The sequence below is a fragment of the Penaeus chinensis genome, chromosome 10 (assembly GCF_019202785.1).
Source record: "Penaeus chinensis breed Huanghai No. 1 chromosome 10, ASM1920278v2, whole genome shotgun sequence".
NCBI lineage: Eukaryota > Metazoa > Arthropoda > Malacostraca > Decapoda > Penaeidae > Penaeus > Penaeus chinensis.
The window spans coordinates 11,727,924-11,745,423 of NC_061828.1; the positions used below are offsets into that span (position 1 = coordinate 11,727,924).

Sequence of the window (17,500 nt, forward strand, 5' to 3'; positions counted from 1 at the left end):
ATAGCCATTTATTTTTCTACATTCTCGTTGGTTATCATTTGAAACTATATAAATAGAGAGAGATATATATATATCTCATCAGGAAAATATATCGACTCCAAAATTTAGGCACACCCTATAGTAAGCAGATGGGATTAAGCTTGTCGGAAGCAAAGAGAGAATGCGCAATGGGGTGAAAGAGTTGACCCCACAGAACAGGGAAATTTGGGGGAACGATGCATATCGCGCTCGTAAATACCGCTGCTTTGGAGAGGTTTAGTTTATGTAGGTCAGATTAGATATCCAAGTATCGAGTAGTGCATTCACCTTCATTTTTGTTTGATTTGGTGTTTATATATTGATTATTGATTTTGGTTACGTGGGTGTGCTAGTGTCAAGGAGCTAATTAAAATTTTACACGAGTTTTTCACGAGTCTTGGCCAGGATACAGTGTGTATTCCGGCAAGAAAGAGCTTATACTGGCTCCTTATTTGATGGTGAATCCCATTTAAATCTACATGTTTTACTAGCCTGAATGTACATGTCGGACATTTGTTGGTCAGTGGCTGGAGGTGGCCTCTGAGTCACTGTGGATAGCCTTGTTAATATCTAATTGTGGTTTTACCCTTCAATTATATAGATTAATTTAAATAGCAGGGGGTATCATTTTGTTCCCATTAAGAAGTAGTATTGCTTATACTTCAACATTTTCTTGTCATGCGATTCTGGAGTGTCAAATTTGCATTGATTTTCTTTTCTTCTTTTTTTCTCTTTTATACTTTGAATTTTTATTTTTATTATTTTTTTGTCATTAAGAATAAACTACAGAAATTTTACCACAGATATGTACTCTTGGTCCTAGTGGACTGAGAGCAAGAACATATATGTTGACTGTGGTTTTCTTTTGTGAATTTAGTTTGCACATAGATGGTTCCACAAGTGCTCATCCAACCAAGGATCCCATTAGTAGGCCATGTGACCTCATTTGATTTTCCTTTTCCTTAAGTTCTAAGGATTATTATTATTATTTATTCATTTATCTATTTATTTATCTATTTATTTATTTATTATTATTATTATTTTTTTGTAATGTTATAATCCTGTTGGATCTAGGTGCCTCATAGTGTGCATGTGAACCAAAATCTGGGTATTAGCTTTAGTTAAACTGTTACTCTCTGTGGTAGGCCCGGGCCATCCCACATGAACTCTCATGTGAGATATCGAGACTCCTTGCCTCCTCTTTACTATGCTATTAGCTCTTATTCTATGTACACATTATTTGCTATTGGACCTTTTCTTGAAGTCAGTATGATGTATCACAATGGTAATAGACTGTTTTTGTTTAGCAGATTCCATATTACCTCTGGAAGTAGTCTAAATCTCTGTGCAATAACAGTGACAATAAGTAGCATGTGTAAATTTTAAAAACATTTTCATTATATTCAGTTTTCTGTGACACCCTGTGCTACTGGTCAAGGTGGGTTGGAATAAGTTCCATGCCAGTGAAATTATTTCTTCGCAAGAGCTGGCACTCTTCCAGGCATGGTACATGTTACCCTCATTTACCCATGGAAGTAATGTAAGAACCCCATCCTAAATTCCCACTGAACTAACCTCCCCGTGAGAGCTTTGTGCACTCACAGTAAGATGTATTCATCACTCACCAGTCAATGTGTCCCTGTCGCCCGGCCTGAGCCAAATTTTTCCATGATAACACATTCCCATCACCCGCTACTCAGTCAAGCTTTTTTTATGATGAAACATCTGTGTCACTTGGATCCAATAGTTAATGTGGATATTTTATTATTATTATTATTATTATTATTATTATTATTATTATTATTATTATTATTATTAATATTAATAATATTATTTTTATTATTTGTATTTTTATTATTTTTATTATTTTAATCATCATCATCATCATCATCATCATCATCATCATCATCATCATCATCATCATCATCATCATCATCATCATCATCATCATCATCATCATCATCATCATCATCATCATCATCATCATCATCATCATCATCATCATCATCATCATCATCATCATCAGCAGCAGCAGCAGCAGCAGCAGCAGCAGCAGCACTAGGAATTGATTCCTTGCTGATTAAACACTTGCTGAGCAATCTATGTGAAAAGTCAGTTGATACACAAAAAATTCACAGTGGGTATAGCATGTATAACTGCCATCCTGGTACTGGATTAAAAGCAGCATGCCTTTGAAGCATTCTGTTTGGGAGTTTGGGTTTCAGACTTACATGGACTAGTTTATGCAAGGTAAACTGCAGATGGGAATGGTCAAGTGAATTTTAGTATTTTTCTGCTTCGTCATTGCTTTTGCATATTAAAGTAAAGCTAGATAAACTTAGCGAGGGATGTGGTCAAGCAAGCATCATAGCTGATCTGCTGTAGGACTTAGGTAAAAGCCAATAAAATTCCATCATGTAGCTATATTCTGAAAGCATAATACTTATTGGTTCTTTTTTTTACTGAAATATTGTCAAGGAGGTTTAAAACAGTGCATAATGACCATGATAATGGTGATTAATGAAAGGTCCTGGTTTTAATTTACGAAGTTATTATGTTTTAGATTAGATAAATAGTATGGTGTGTTGGGTGGATATGAGTTAGAATGAATTTATACATCGATTCCCGTTTTGTATATGTTTTGGTTATTGTAGTTAAACCATTTATTTTAGGTACCTGATAGTAATATCCATTTTTTGTGCAAATTCTGATTGCTTTATTGAAAGAGATTTATGCAGTCTGTGTCCATTTTTTAAAGATTCATGGATGATCAAAAGGGAAATGAAGGAGCAAGATGTGTAATCTGCCCCTTTGATAAGGTTTAAGATGATTAGTGATTTTGATGCTGTGTTGGGTTGTGCCATTCAGAATTTTATCTTCATTTCAGTTTCTCTGAATCGATCATATTAATATTCCAAAAGTTTCTACCCCAGTTTCGTGGAAGAAAAGTATTATTGTTATTACTTCCTTAATATTCATTTGTGTCACTCTGTTGGGTTCATTTGAGGGAATATTGGTCCTTGTTTACTATAAGAGTAATTAATCTTTAGAACTTTTAGGAAGAGGATGGTAGAAATTTTAGGACCAGAAAAAATACTTTATTGAAATATTGTAAGTTGTAACTGCTTCATGTGAGCACGTTTACGTTTGTTTACTATATCCAGGCAAGGCAGTTTTACGTTATCTTATTTTGTTGTTACTAATGTTTATAACATTATAGTAATTATAATGTTTATAATAAAAACAACACCATTGATATTCATAGCACTAGTAAAAAATATATTTTCCCCGCCAATTCATAAATCACAAGGTTAATTGACTCCTTTGTCGCTAAGCACTAGCAGAGCCATCTATGTGCAGAGACAGTTCACAAAAATATAGAAAATGAGCACAGCATTTCCCCCATTTTTTATTAATTTTCCCCGGCGACATTGGGGTAATGATAATGTGTTGATGTCAGGGTAGACAGGTGGTTATTATATAGAAATATACAAAAACCTCTATGATTAAACAGAATTAACAGACATCCTATGGAGGGGCCCTGGGGACAGTAATAAGCCCCCCCCCCCCTCAGCTGTCATATGAGGTTAAATAACTGTATATCACATGGATTTCAAAACAAAGTGGTAATTCTGTTGTGTCACCATCATACTGTACCTCCAAGAATGCTTGTAATTATGGCTTTTCTGGGTCCTGGAGGATGTGATTCACTTTTGATTTTTGCCTCGTCATCCCACACTAATTTAACAGAATTTTCGAGGAAATATTTTTGTGTGTGACCAAGTACTTTTTCACATTTTTTCTTTGTCGCTGCTCATTTTGTTGTTGGTTGGAAATCGGCTGTTATAATGCTTGTTCACTTTCAGATGAAAAAGTGGTTTATTAAATGTCTTTATATAAAAGATCAGGTTACTATTTTTGGAAGTGCATTTAGCTGACAAAAAGGAACATAAATGGTGATTTAGATATGGTACAAACTTTTTAAAGTCTTTGTTGCTAATGTTCATATTAGTGGGTTTGAGAAGCATTTTGTACTCCATCCCATTCTTTTGGGATGTGATAAGATTTTGGATTTCATACCTATTTTCTCAGGCTCATAAAAGATATAATTTTTTTTCTCCCTCTCTTTTCTTTCTTTCTTTCTTTTGTAACATCTGAAGAAGATCCAAGTGGACTGTGGTAATGTTTGGGTGTTTTTTTTATTTTCTTTTATTTCAAAGGATTCATTATAGACTATTGTCTTTTTTTCCTAAATCTTTAGATGTACTTCTCTAGACTATTTGTGTAATTTGGTTATATCACAGCTCCATGAATGTAGAAATTACACATGTAATTTGTTATAACATTCTTATTGTTTGCTTTTAAAGAAAGTGGAATAACGTTTTTGGAAGATTATATTTATTAAAATATATTTCCTTGGAACAGTAGAAAAGAAAAAAAAATCTTGAATATAAAATACAAATTTTTGATAATGCATGTAGATCAATAAATGGTCAAAGATGATACAGGTGTTTGCATATAACATTACCAAGAATAACTTTTAAGAAGAATCCAAGAAGCCTTTCTTACTTTGATACTGTTGAGGAATTGATTAGATGCAATTCATGGTTATTTTTATGAATTATATACATTATTGAGAATTCTGATGGCTATGTTTCCCAAAATTATTAGAGGAAAACATGTAAGAGGTGGAAAATATTATCTTTCATGGTATGTAGCATAGAGATATTGGATTATTTTTTCCATGTATCATATATATATAAAAGTGCTGTCAGTTCCTTGAATATATGTGATATTTCTCTGAAGATGATTATTTTAAACTCAGATTCAGAGTAAAGCTGAGATTTAATATGTGGATAAGTTCAAGAATTCAGGTATTATAAGTCCACAAAGTGTGAAGAACTTACCACTCACTTTTTAACGATTCTAAGAAATTGCCTTTGAAAATGGCTGTTATGTTCTGTGATCATGATTGAGCCTTGTTTGCATGAAATTTAATACCTCTTATAATTTTGTGTGTTAAGACTCAACAGCTTTGATTTGTATCATTATAGTGCAGAGGCTTGTAATAAAAAATTGATGTATGATACCCTCTTTTATGTGTTAAAGTTTGGTAGTAGAAGCCTTTCCTTTGATCCATTATTGATGTGATGGATCTTTTATGTGTTCTTATTTTAGCTTTACTAATTATCCTGTCAGATGGCGGTATTGCTTTGTGCATGTTTGGTCTGATTAACTTTGCCCTCTGTGATTTATTGCATGTTAAAGAGATGGATGTGCGTGAATAATATTGCTTGTATTCAGCATAACAACTTTAATTATATTTGATGGTTTATCTTTCCTTTCATTATACATCACAGGTAGACATGTTTGTACCATCCATCATTGTTATTCATGAATTCATTATAGATGTTTAAAGATAAAATTGGATGCACATTAACAGTAGAGTCCTTGCAGTCACATTCAAGAAGCAATGCATAAGGTTGTTATGTTGCTCTGGGGTAAAAGGATTAAAAGTAGGCATTATTTGACTGCCTCCTGTCTTTTATGTGGAATTATTTGCATGTTCACATTCCTCTGCTGCATTCTGAGGAGTCTGTACTGGTGTGTTTAGAAATTCTTTGCATACTCTTATAGTTTTCTTGATTTGCATCTTTATATAAAGGTGTCGTTTATTTTTTTGTGTTTTTTATTATTTAGAGTTAGGAATATAACTGTAAAATGAAAACCAAATTGTTATAGTTACACAAGAGGAAAATATATATATAGAGATAAGAATGAACAATGTGCAGAGATAGATGTGTTGTAATTTTAGTTGATCATGCATTATCAAAATGATAATGATTAATTATCATTTCATCATCATCATTTCCATCATACTTTATTCAGCAGTCTGGCACATATTTACCTCAATGATAGTTCTATACATTTCCATAGGAACTTTTGTTTCATAAGGAACATCATATATTGAGCTTGTCTACCTCATGTACATAGAGCTAGACCAGAATTATTGATAAGGATCTCAACACCTTCACCGTAATCATTTTTTTAGAGTTTGTTTTTCCTAAATTGCTTGCCTATTTGAGAGAGCCATTGTCTTATCCGAGGATATTGAAATAAATCAGAACTATTTGTGGAACTGAAGTGACTGCTTGATAAGAAAATATTATATTTCATAACATTGTTGAAGTAGATAAGGGTACAGCATATCAGTATTTCTTTTCATTCTTTAGTTTTGTAATCCAGTCAGGAACATACTATAGATTAAACATTTCAGCTTTTACCAAAGAACATGTTTTTTTAATTAATTTTGTTTTTCAAATGTTGTTACTTTTTTATTCCTAAATCTAATGACAACCAAATTCCCTCACAGAACATGAAGGACAACTAACTCCACCGCCTGGAAGGGTCTCGGAAGCCACCAGTCCGTCCCAGCCGCCTGTCTTAGTGCCAACGCTTTGGGTCGCCTCCCTCCATTCGAGGAGCCCACCCCCAATGCCTATCTACTCATCTACAATGGCCGGCGATGTGTGGGGCCAGTGGTTTGCTTGCTGCATCACGCAACAGCCACAGGTGAGTGGAGCACCAGCTGCTAGGTATGTTCATGGAAATTATAATTTGATGATTGTTGAAGTGAAAATCAGATGATTTCATCATATAAGTTTTCCTAAGGTTGTAGATCTGGTTTTATTTACCCAATGGAATCTAATTCATAATTAAGTTGCCAAGGTAGTTGATGTGTTGTTGATGGCGAATGTCTTTGTTAAATGAAGTAGATCCCTTCATTATTAATTTTGTTGCTTTCCTATTCCGAAATTCTAGATAGTCACTGAATGTTGACAAATTAATATATGGTCTTGTAAGAAAATGGGTCACCATAAGTGGCAGGGACAAATTTTTGGGTCATTCATCAAAAAGGTTACGAGCCTCTATTCTACATATTAGATGGAAATAACTGAATAATGTCAGTGAAGAGAAAGAAGAAAAATTATAGGTCATTTGTAAAGTGTATGAATAAATCTACATATATGCCTTCAGCCCATAGTAAGTTTTATCTAGTATTTATCTACCTTTTTTTTTTTTTTTTTTTATGAAATGTGTTTTTCCTGCAACAATAATTAGGTTTGAACTGCTCAATCTATTAATTCTTTCATATTGAAGAAATTATGCCTTTCTCATCTAGTTGAATTTAATTCTAAAGAATGAGAGTTGTAGTGGAATCATTGATCTTTTTCATAGTTTGATTTATTAATTATTTTTCTTTATACTAAATTGAACTTTCCATCATTCTGAGATGCTTTTGACAACTGATGTATCTATGATGTATTAATATTAAGGTCATGTCTGATTTCATACTTAGGTATTTGAATTACTTGAAAGGTTTATAATACATATTGTGTTATTTAATCATTTATGGATCAAAAAGCATTATCAATAGCCTGTTAATACTTGAAGTATTATTTAAAGTTTTAGGATTCTGAAAGTGATTGATAATCCAGAGGTTGATAATACATGGGTATTAAGGCTCATACAGAAAGCCTTACTTATAGACTATAACTCACTTTGTTTATTCCAGCGTCGACGTCGGCGCATTGATCGCACCATGATTGGGGAGCCAATGAACTTTGTGCACACCGGCCACATTGGCTCGGGCGATGTGCAAATGGGGAACAACCAGCTGGTGCAACTGCAGACGCAAATGAAGAGCAAAGGAGGCTATGAACAAGCCCTGCCGCACAATCACATGTTGACGGTCGTGCCAGTGCAGAGATCATAGGTGTGTGTTTATATCTTAGTTGGTTGGGTTGTGAGGCTTAGGGAGTGGTGGTTAATGTAGAAATTATTTTACTTTTCTGCAGGATGATTTTTACTAAACCTTTTTTTCAGCAGTTTGGTGATCAGTCTAGTTGATCATTGTCTTTGAAATGTTGTTTTGCATTTATGGTCCCAGATCTTGAACTGAAAGTAGTAGTTTGATTATATGATACATTTGGATGATATGATAATGCTGCCTAAATATGTGGTCCGTGCAACTGAAATGAATTGTTCTCATTTTTATGGCATCTTCTTAGGTAATTATGAAGTTATTTTTTCTACTATTGCAAGTGTCACTAATGAAGAAACAGCAGAGAAAGCTTCTTTTTTTTATCATCATCATCATCATCATCATCATCATCATCATCATCATCATCATCATCATCATCATCATCATCATCATCATCATCATCATCATCATCATCATCATCATCATCATCATCATCATCATCATCATCAATCTCAGTGTGGGAGTGAGTAATCAGTTTTTTGATGGGTTGGTTATTTAGAGTCAACAATTTTTTTTCCCATTTTGTAGCTTCAGCATCTTGTATTTAGCAGTGCAGCTTGTTTTTCATATATGCATAAATGTTGAACACCTAACATCTTTATACTATAATATATGATGGCAAATGAATAGCCCAAAATTAGCATGGAAAGCAGACAAGTACACCAAAAAGAAAGGAAAATGTACCCACTTCTAGCAGTTAAGAAAACCATCTTGCAACTAAGTACACAGGTGAAACCATAACAGCTGGGAAAGTTCCAAGTAAACAGCAACTTTATTTGCCTATGTCATGCATTTCTATTACATCCTGGTCTGGCATGCCATGTCAGGATCATGAGGATGCTGAATCATCATTGATGATGCAGCTCAGGGCACGTGTTGATATTGAGTCATGAGGGTGACGATGACACGTAGCTGACTGGGATTATATTAATTTTGTTATTTTGATGATTATTATTATTGTTATTATTATTATTATTTTGATTATTATTATGATTATTATAATTTATTTATTTTTATTATTATAATTATTTTTGTTGTTGTTGTTGTCATCATCATCATCATCATCATCATCATCATCATCATCATCATCATCATCATCATCATCATCATCATCATCATCATCATCATCATCATCATCATCAATATTATTATTGTTGTTATTATTGTTATTTTGATAATAATAATGATGATCATTATTATTATTATTATTAGTAGTAGTAGTAGTAGTAGTAGTAGTAATAATAGTAATAGTAGTGATAATAGTGATTGTATTAGTATTATTATCACTTGCTATTATTATTATTATTATTATTATTATTATTATTATTATTATTATTATTATTATTATTATCATTATCATCATTAATATTAATATTATTATTATATTTGTTATTATGATTATTATTGTTTGTTGTTCGTGTTGTTATTATTATTGTTATTGTTGTTATTATTATTATTATTATTATTATTATTATTATTATTATTATTACCCGGTATTGTTATTGTTATTATTGTTATTATTATTATTATTATTATTATTATTATTATTATTATTATTATTATTTTATTGTTATTATTATCATTTCTGTTATTATTGTTGTTATTATTATCATTATTGTTGTTATTGTTATTTGCATATTGTTGTTATTATTATTATTATTATTATTATTATTATTATTATTATTATTATTATTATTATTATTATTGGTATTGTTATTATCATTGTTGTTGTTATTTATTGTTTCTATTATTATTATAATGAGAATTTGTATTCTATATTTACTGCATGCATTCATTTCCCAGAAGAGGTACCATGAGATGGTTGTATATTTGGCTCAGGGAGATGAAATGGTACAAGATGAGGTAGAGGTTATGAATTTGGCGGAACTTAAGAGGAAGGAATAAAATATGAAAGAATGAAAGTCCAAATACACTCAGTTGGGCATCCTTGGACATTTGGAATTAAGCTACCCGATTAGCTGAAGATATTCATGTAAGCAAATAGATTTTGTCAAGTGATTTAGGTGATTATGTCTTGATGAAATATTCACTTACACTAGATTGATGCATAAGCATATTCTATGCCCAAAACAATGTTGCTAGGATAACGCCAGAGAAAAATAACCAGGCATGGAGTAGCCTCGAAAAACTGCATTTCAAATTTTATCTGTTAATCCAATAATGAGTCAGTAATCAATTTCACCAAAAAAAATTACCCTCTTTCAACAATTTAGGCAGAAATAGGCAAAAATATAAATACACAATAGTTGTTTGCAAATATTTATGTTATGTTGCTAGACAATTTTTGTTTCTTGTGATGTGATGGCCATGGTATTCCTTTGGTTAATTGTCTGTCCCTAAACTGTTTCCCTTCCTACATATTTCATGCTCACCTTGGCCAATAATGAAGATTAATCCCAGCTCCCTTCATCAACTAGTCTATATGATTTTAACTTTTCTGGCTTCCCAACCCCTACCTCTCCTTTGATTACTGCTCTCACTACTGCTACTGCTACCTCCTCTCCGGTGCTTGCTTTCAACTTGGCCCATTCCGAATCATCTACCCTGGTCATTATTCAACCTTCAGAATGCATCCCTTGTCTCCCAACAACCTCCACTCTGTCTCCTCCTCTTGCATAGTCGTCTTCATTTTCTATCCCCTCCTCCCATATTACTACTCTTCATCTTTATTGTCATCTTCCCCGCAGTACTACCTCACTCTACACCAATCCCTCTTCCTCCTGTCCTTGTTCATCAACTGTGCAACTTCCACCTCTGCAATCCTTTTGAGTACTCTTTTAAGCCCAGGCAAGTGGGATTGATCCTTTGTGGTTCGCCCTACAGCCCCTTGCTTTGACAATATCCTCCTCGTCTGGCAGTGTCTCCAAAAACATGTAGGCAAAGTTTCCTTTCACAGTCATTCCAATTGTTCATGCTTTGTAATAGTTACATATGATTCCCAAGATCATGTATTATTTACCCTGACTGACCTCACTGGCAAACCTATTCCCGGTCAATCTCATTCCTCCCTTAATATTTTTACTGAAACTGTTTTCAACTGTTCAAATTGTTCTGCTCAATCACACACATGTGCCAGTTGTGATGGAGCTTCTGCACCTTCTGTCTGAGGTAACAGTTTTCAGATTCAAACAAGGCCTCACTCTTTGCTAGGCCAGAGAGGAAGCACTCCAACAATGCTTTTCTCTCGCTACCCATTCCTGTTTTCATCCCAAGATGTCTAAGCATCTCCCCCATTATCTCTTCCCCCTACCCCTTACTATCTCCCCTTTACTTAGTCAAATTCTTTTGCCATTCTAAATCCAGATACTCCATTCTTTGCCACCCTCCTGGTGCCTACCTCCTCCTTCTCATTTAACCTGTTGCACCAGGCAATCTAAAAGTGCCACCCCATCTTCTCTTACCACATTCTCTTCTACACCCACTTCTTCCTTTACTCCTTGGACATCTGTCTCCTCTTTTCTTCATGAGAAAACTTGTGTCTTCTCCTGATCCTTCCCCTCCTGACATTCTTCCTGATACTTCACCTACTCCCCATTCCCTTATCTTATTTTCCCTGGGTTCTTCTCCTCTTACACCCATGTCTACCCTTATTACCCACTGATTGTTTGATAATAGCTCTTTTGCACTATTCTTATTTCAGACATACAGATACTCTCCATTTGATCTAAATGCCCATTGGTCTTAACCCTCTACCCCCTTTTACTAATCCCCACATTACACCAATGGCTCCCCCTCTTGATCCTTAGTTCTGTACAACCTTCTATTCACTTAACTATATTTTACCCTTTTGACCACAATACTTTACCATAGTGCTATATAACCTTTGATTTTGTATCTTGGCATAAAGGGGACCACCCCACAAGGAGGTGTGGAAGGTGTATAAATGTATAAATTGAGTTAACCAGCATATTTTATATGTACACGAATGAGGAAACTACCAAATGATTGTTTGAGCCAATACTTTATTGTTTCTTGGGAGGCACAATGTCATAAGCGCTAATAGATAATCAGAGGCAGGTAATTAGCGTCAGGTACACCTGTTTAGACTTTTGCTTATTGCAGTCATGCATATGGCATTTGATAATGACATTGTGCATATATATGAGTTTGTGAATGTCCAAAGAACATTTTTATACTAATATCAGAAAAAATTAAAATCACAATGATTTAAGAAGAAATATTTTGTGTACATTTATACATGAAATATGCTTTCCAATGAGACTCCCTGGTAATATGGTATAGCTTATGTAAGGGTCTATATGTGTACCAAGTAAGAAGTAAATGTTCAAAAATAAAAGTATAAATAATGATGATAATATTTCAGTTTCGATTCTTTTTAATGGTCGGTACTGTCCACTGTCGGCAAATATGTTTTGATTTGAAATTGGTCCTTTCTGTTGTAACGAGCACCTCAATATGAAGGCCATCCCATGGTTGGAATTTTGAACTAAATGTTGATGATGGAGTGGCCTTCCCATATAGTTGATCAAACTGACGAATATTCATTAGGTAATTTGAGGAAAAAATACGACCTCTGGATGGTCTAGTTCAACATCCAAAGAAAAGTCAGTAACTTGCAAATAAAGTCAATTAGTTATCTAAAACTGTTATCTTTTTATGATCAAATGAGTGGATCAAGATATGCTACCGATGGGCCACACGCTGAGCTGTCATAACAAACTGCTTGATCTGTGGAGTGTGGCTGTACATCGCGGCGATGCGCCAAAACGCTATGAGCCGGGGGTTCGGCTTGAGGTAGTGAACTCCCATGTTCAAAGTTGGCTCATTGCCATTAATCTCCAGAGTGTAGAGTTTTTTTGTTTTTTTTCTTCTTCAGCCGGGGTTGAGGTTTGCCATTTTGTTGACTAGCCTATCTGATATTAACTTTCATGGTTTCCTAACCATCAAATCTCCTTTGGTCATGGCCTCGACCACTGCTACTGCAATCCCTCAATGCTTACTGTCAACTTGAACCAGAACTGTTTTCATCTCTCTCCTCTGATTGCCCTATGTACAACTAGGATTCATCAGATTGTGGAAATGACCTGCTTGTCATCCTTGTTGACTATGATGTAGTATCAGTATAGTGGTACACTGTTCCCCCTAGAGGCTGTAGAGGCCATAGAAAGTCATTCACCAATATTGCCAAGATTATCACTCTTAGACATTATCTCCCCCATAAAGTTTATATTAGGTGAGAGTCCTTCCTCCTCTGACCATATTGTCAGTGTCAAAATGTTGGCATTTTGGCCAAGCACTATCGCTCCACATTCTGCTGCCCTCTATGTCCCCAACCTGGTCATGATGGTGTAAATTTACTCTCTCATAGAAATGCAATTGAGATGGAAATACTGGTTGAAGTATAATATCACTTCTCATATATAGGTCATTTCAAGGTCTTTTGGTTATGTCAGTGTATTTGGTAGTGTAAAATGAGGTAGGTAACTGTGTAATCCCTAGTTTGTTTATGTGATAATTGTGATCTGATAATTTAGTGACTGATTTGGGAATCAAGATTATTACTATATGGTTTTTTTTTTAATATGAGGCCTAGTGGTATGATTTAAATTTTATTGTCAGTTTATGAATTTACAGGGTTATATTGTTTAACTAAGAATTTTTTATATGTTCAGTTCCCCATAACCACATTCCATCCAGATTGTTTGTGACCCACAGTTGCAAAAGAGTCCTGATTTTTCAAGTTTCAATAAACAGATTTTTATATTACTCAGTTTTATGCAGTTAGTTCATTGCTATATCTCCATTACAAGTGTCAGTACAAAGATAAAAAAGGTTTTACAGAAATCTCTTGCATGTGAATAGAAGTGGGGATAGATGTCCCTGAATATGTAAATAAAGCACATATAAAGTTATTATTTTATTATGTAAAAGGATAAAAAGTGTACTTAGATGTATTTATAAATCTTGGTGTATAAATAGTAAAAAGACAATGATATACCAGCCAGTAACTGTGGTACATAATAGTATGCAGTGTGATTAACAGAGGAGAGCCAACAAAGGGAGTGAGGATAATGGAGGTGATTGGCAATTAAATTGATTGTTCTAAGCAGTACCAGATATATTGGTGTCACTAGATGTATATTTTTCATTAAAAAATTGCTGGAAAAAATCCTGCCAGTTTTTGACAGGACTCTTATGATCCTGAATGTGCAAACTTTTTGAAAATTGCCATAACAGTGTAATATATCAAATTTAGGAGTTAAAAATAACCAAGGAGGTCATGTATTGTGGGTACATGCACTTTCCACTTTCGTTTTGTTAAAAAAATTTGTTTACACAGTTCCTTTGTTATCAACAAGGTCTACTTGGTCTCACCTGTTTAACCTGAATTTTCTGATTTTTTTTTCTTTTATTGTCATTCTCTTTATTACTGTTATTAGTATTTTCATGATAGTTTTTATTATAATACCATTATTATTGTTGCATCAGTATTAATTGTGGTAGTAGTAATAGAAATAAAATCTTTTCTTCTGTGAGTATGGAAATGGTGACCTCCCTGGAGCCAGTGCTCTTCCAGTCATGGCTCACGGGCATTTCATTCCACGCAAAAGCCCCTTCCTAAATGCCAGATGATTCTAATCAGTCTCCAGGAGATTTGTGCACTCATGACAAGTCTTTCCCATCACCCCGGCCTTCAGCTGAAATGCTCATGACGGGAAGGTAGCATCAGCCAAATTTTCCCATGATTCATGTTCATCTCACCCACCCCTCAAGCCAAATTTTTTTATGGGGTGATGGCTATGTCATCTGGATGGTAGGGGTTAACCCAATGGTGACGGGTCACGGCTATCGCCGTCATAACAATACGCACGATGTGCGGCGTGCGGCTGTCCGCAGCGGCGCCGCGCCAAAACGCCCCGAGGCAATGATTCGGCTTGATGGACCGATATCACGCGCTCGGAGTCGGCGCGCTGCCGCCGTTCGCCAGAGCGTAGAGTTTTTTTTAATTTGCTGTACCCGGCGCCATTGGGTTAATGAACTCCTTGGCATCCAGGTGTTTGCGGGGCTATTTGTGTGTAAACAAAAGTAATAAAGTAAAACCATAGTACATACCTGGCATCATCATATGATTATTTATTTCTAAAATATCTCTACTTTTAACAGAGTGAAGCGTGAGAGTTAGTTTCTGGAACAAATGGTTGTATAATAATAATTAATGAATGTTATTTGCCTTCTCCACAGAAATTGTACACCTAGAGGATGCATTTGCCAGGTTCTTCCAAGCTATCCTGATACCATCTCGTACTCCATGCTGATGTCTGCCAATTCAGTGCTGGAGTGGTTATTTTAAGTGTTAAGCAGAGAGTGGAAGACACAGATCTTGCCATTTAGGAGGTCTTAGTATGTGCTACGTCTCATGTCCATGGTGCTCCTTTTATTCAGGTCTCTTACCTTTCTCCAGGTGTCGGTGTCATGTGTATGAAGAAGAGTATGTACCAGAGTGGTAGGACCTGTTAGTAATCAATACTTCCAACTGCATTTACTACAGTTTTGAGTGTAAGGCTTCTGATGATGGCACTGCATTTTTTATAACCTTGTAGATTGTCAATTTTGTAAACAATGCATTTATTTCCTGTTAAAAGTCCTTTCATAGAACCTCATGCTCAAATTTTTGGATGAATATATTAAATGTCAAGAGATGTGATGTTGAATGTTGTTAGGAGAGAACACGTCAGTAGAGGTACAAAAACTGTTATTTAATAAATGGTGGTCCATTGTGAATGGACTGTATGCACAATTCCTATCTGCACAAGTGAAAATACTTAGAATTTTAAAATTTTCTTTTAATATCATTTTTAAAAAATCTCTCTATTCCCTATTCCTGTACATGCAGTGAGACCTTCTAGAAAATCATGGCACAAGATTTTACCGAAATTTAATTTTAGTGCTCATTAGATTCTCATACCATAAATTGATTTAAGACTCGTTCATTATTTTTGCTGCATCGTTTTAAACCCTACTTTGCTAATGTCTTTCCTTGGAGTGTGTCATATGTTATGTAACTCCACCTACTATAGTCTTCTGTGGGCAATTACATTGGGTTTTTTTTTATATAAAGCTTTGGGGCTTCACATTAAGGAGATGGTATTATTTAGTTGCTAAGGGAGGGCACTGTTTCATGATATTTTTTGTACAAATAGTGAATGAATGTGAGAATGCAAGTAGCATTCTTTTTTTTCTTTTTTTTCTCTCTATCTCTCTCCATCTCTTTTTCTCTATCTCTCTCTCCCTCCCATAAGGAAAGTACTGTCTTTGTTCACTTTTAACTTTGCAGTGCATTTAATACCAAGATCTTGAAACTCTTTAAGTAAGGGTGCGGGAGGCTTGACTTTTGTGCTCTCTTGTTTTCAGTATATATATTTAGAGCGAATCTGCTGTTTCTGAACTTATAGTGCAAGCTGAGAGATCTGTCGTATGTAATATAAAATTCTAACCCCATATTTTAATGGCAAGATGAATGTTGAACATAGAAGGAAAGGCAAAGAACTATTGCCGTATATTTCTACAATGGAGAAAAGAAAGAAAATGGTGATAATATAGGAAATATGCCAAATATGTATAGATTTTACACACACTATTTTGATAAGGGACAAGTCCGATGAAAGATCCATTCATTTTTATCCTTTTATATTCCGTATTTGTTTGTGGTGCTCCCATGTCTTTCTGCACTTCCATTTCCTCGAATCTCATCCCCTCCAGCATTGCAATCGTAAGGCTGTACAAAGCAATTTAAGAAGAAGAAAGAAAAATGACTGGGTTGGCTGTGTACGCCCTGAATCGTGGAGATCAGTTCATTCTTTAATTTAATCATTTGCACATTATCATTATGATGCCACATGAGTGGTTTGTGAGCCAAGAATTTTGATCTGTTGATGTATTTGATTTGATTAATTGGTTATTGTGGTTACTTAGATTACCATTATTATCATTATTATTATTATATTATTGTTATTATTATTATTATTATTATATCATTGTTAATATTTATCGCTATTACTGTTGTTTTTATCATCATTTTCAATATTCATGTTATTATCTATATTAATATTGTTATTTCCATTATTATTATTGGTCTTATGACATTATTTTTATGTCATGGTGGGACTGGCACTAATAGAATATCATAGGTGCAAATCTCTCAGGTAGTTGATTTCTAATAAAAAAGAGTTTTTTGATAGAAGGTGCCATGAATCTTAAACCAGTCCCAGATCCTGTTTCATTTCATTTTTCATTATGATCATTATTTTTATTATTTTTTTGTAATTCCATTTCAGTGTCATAGGCAGGTTAGAACCACGTTTTACTGTTCTGCTAAGCATTCCAGACTGCCTGTAGTTAATGTTATGATGATCATATTTTTTGTCATTATTTTTTCATGTCAGCCAATTTTTTTTTTCTTTCCTTTTTATACATGCATAAAACATCGGTAATGACAACAAATCCTGTGTAAATACTTCAATACCTGCGTAACCAAACCCCAAAGCCCGAAGAGAACCCCATGCCCCCATGATCCCCTCCGTCACTGTCAGGACCTTGTAGCCTTAACCTGTGCCTTGTGTGACCCAGTTCCATGTGATCAGTGTACTCAAGCCTCAACCGGGGACCAGGAGAGTG

At 34.5% G+C, this 17,500-nt stretch overlaps 1 protein-coding gene across 1 annotated transcript in view; it reads left to right on the forward strand.

Annotated features, from left to right (window-relative positions):
* LOC125029536 (CDC42 small effector protein 2-like) overlaps positions 1-17,362 on the forward strand; it is a 17,984-nt gene extending 622 nt beyond the window's left edge. The window contains exons 2-4 of the mRNA XM_047619479.1: positions 6,392-6,591; positions 7,595-7,795; positions 15,068-17,362. Coding sequence (XP_047475435.1) covers positions 6,514-6,591; positions 7,595-7,795 — 279 coding nt within the window. The 5' untranslated portion in view covers positions 6,392-6,513 and the 3' untranslated portion in view covers positions 15,068-17,362. The remainder of the gene's footprint in view (positions 1-6,391; positions 6,592-7,594; positions 7,796-15,067) is intronic.
* Positions 17,363-17,500: the final 138 nt, after the last annotated feature.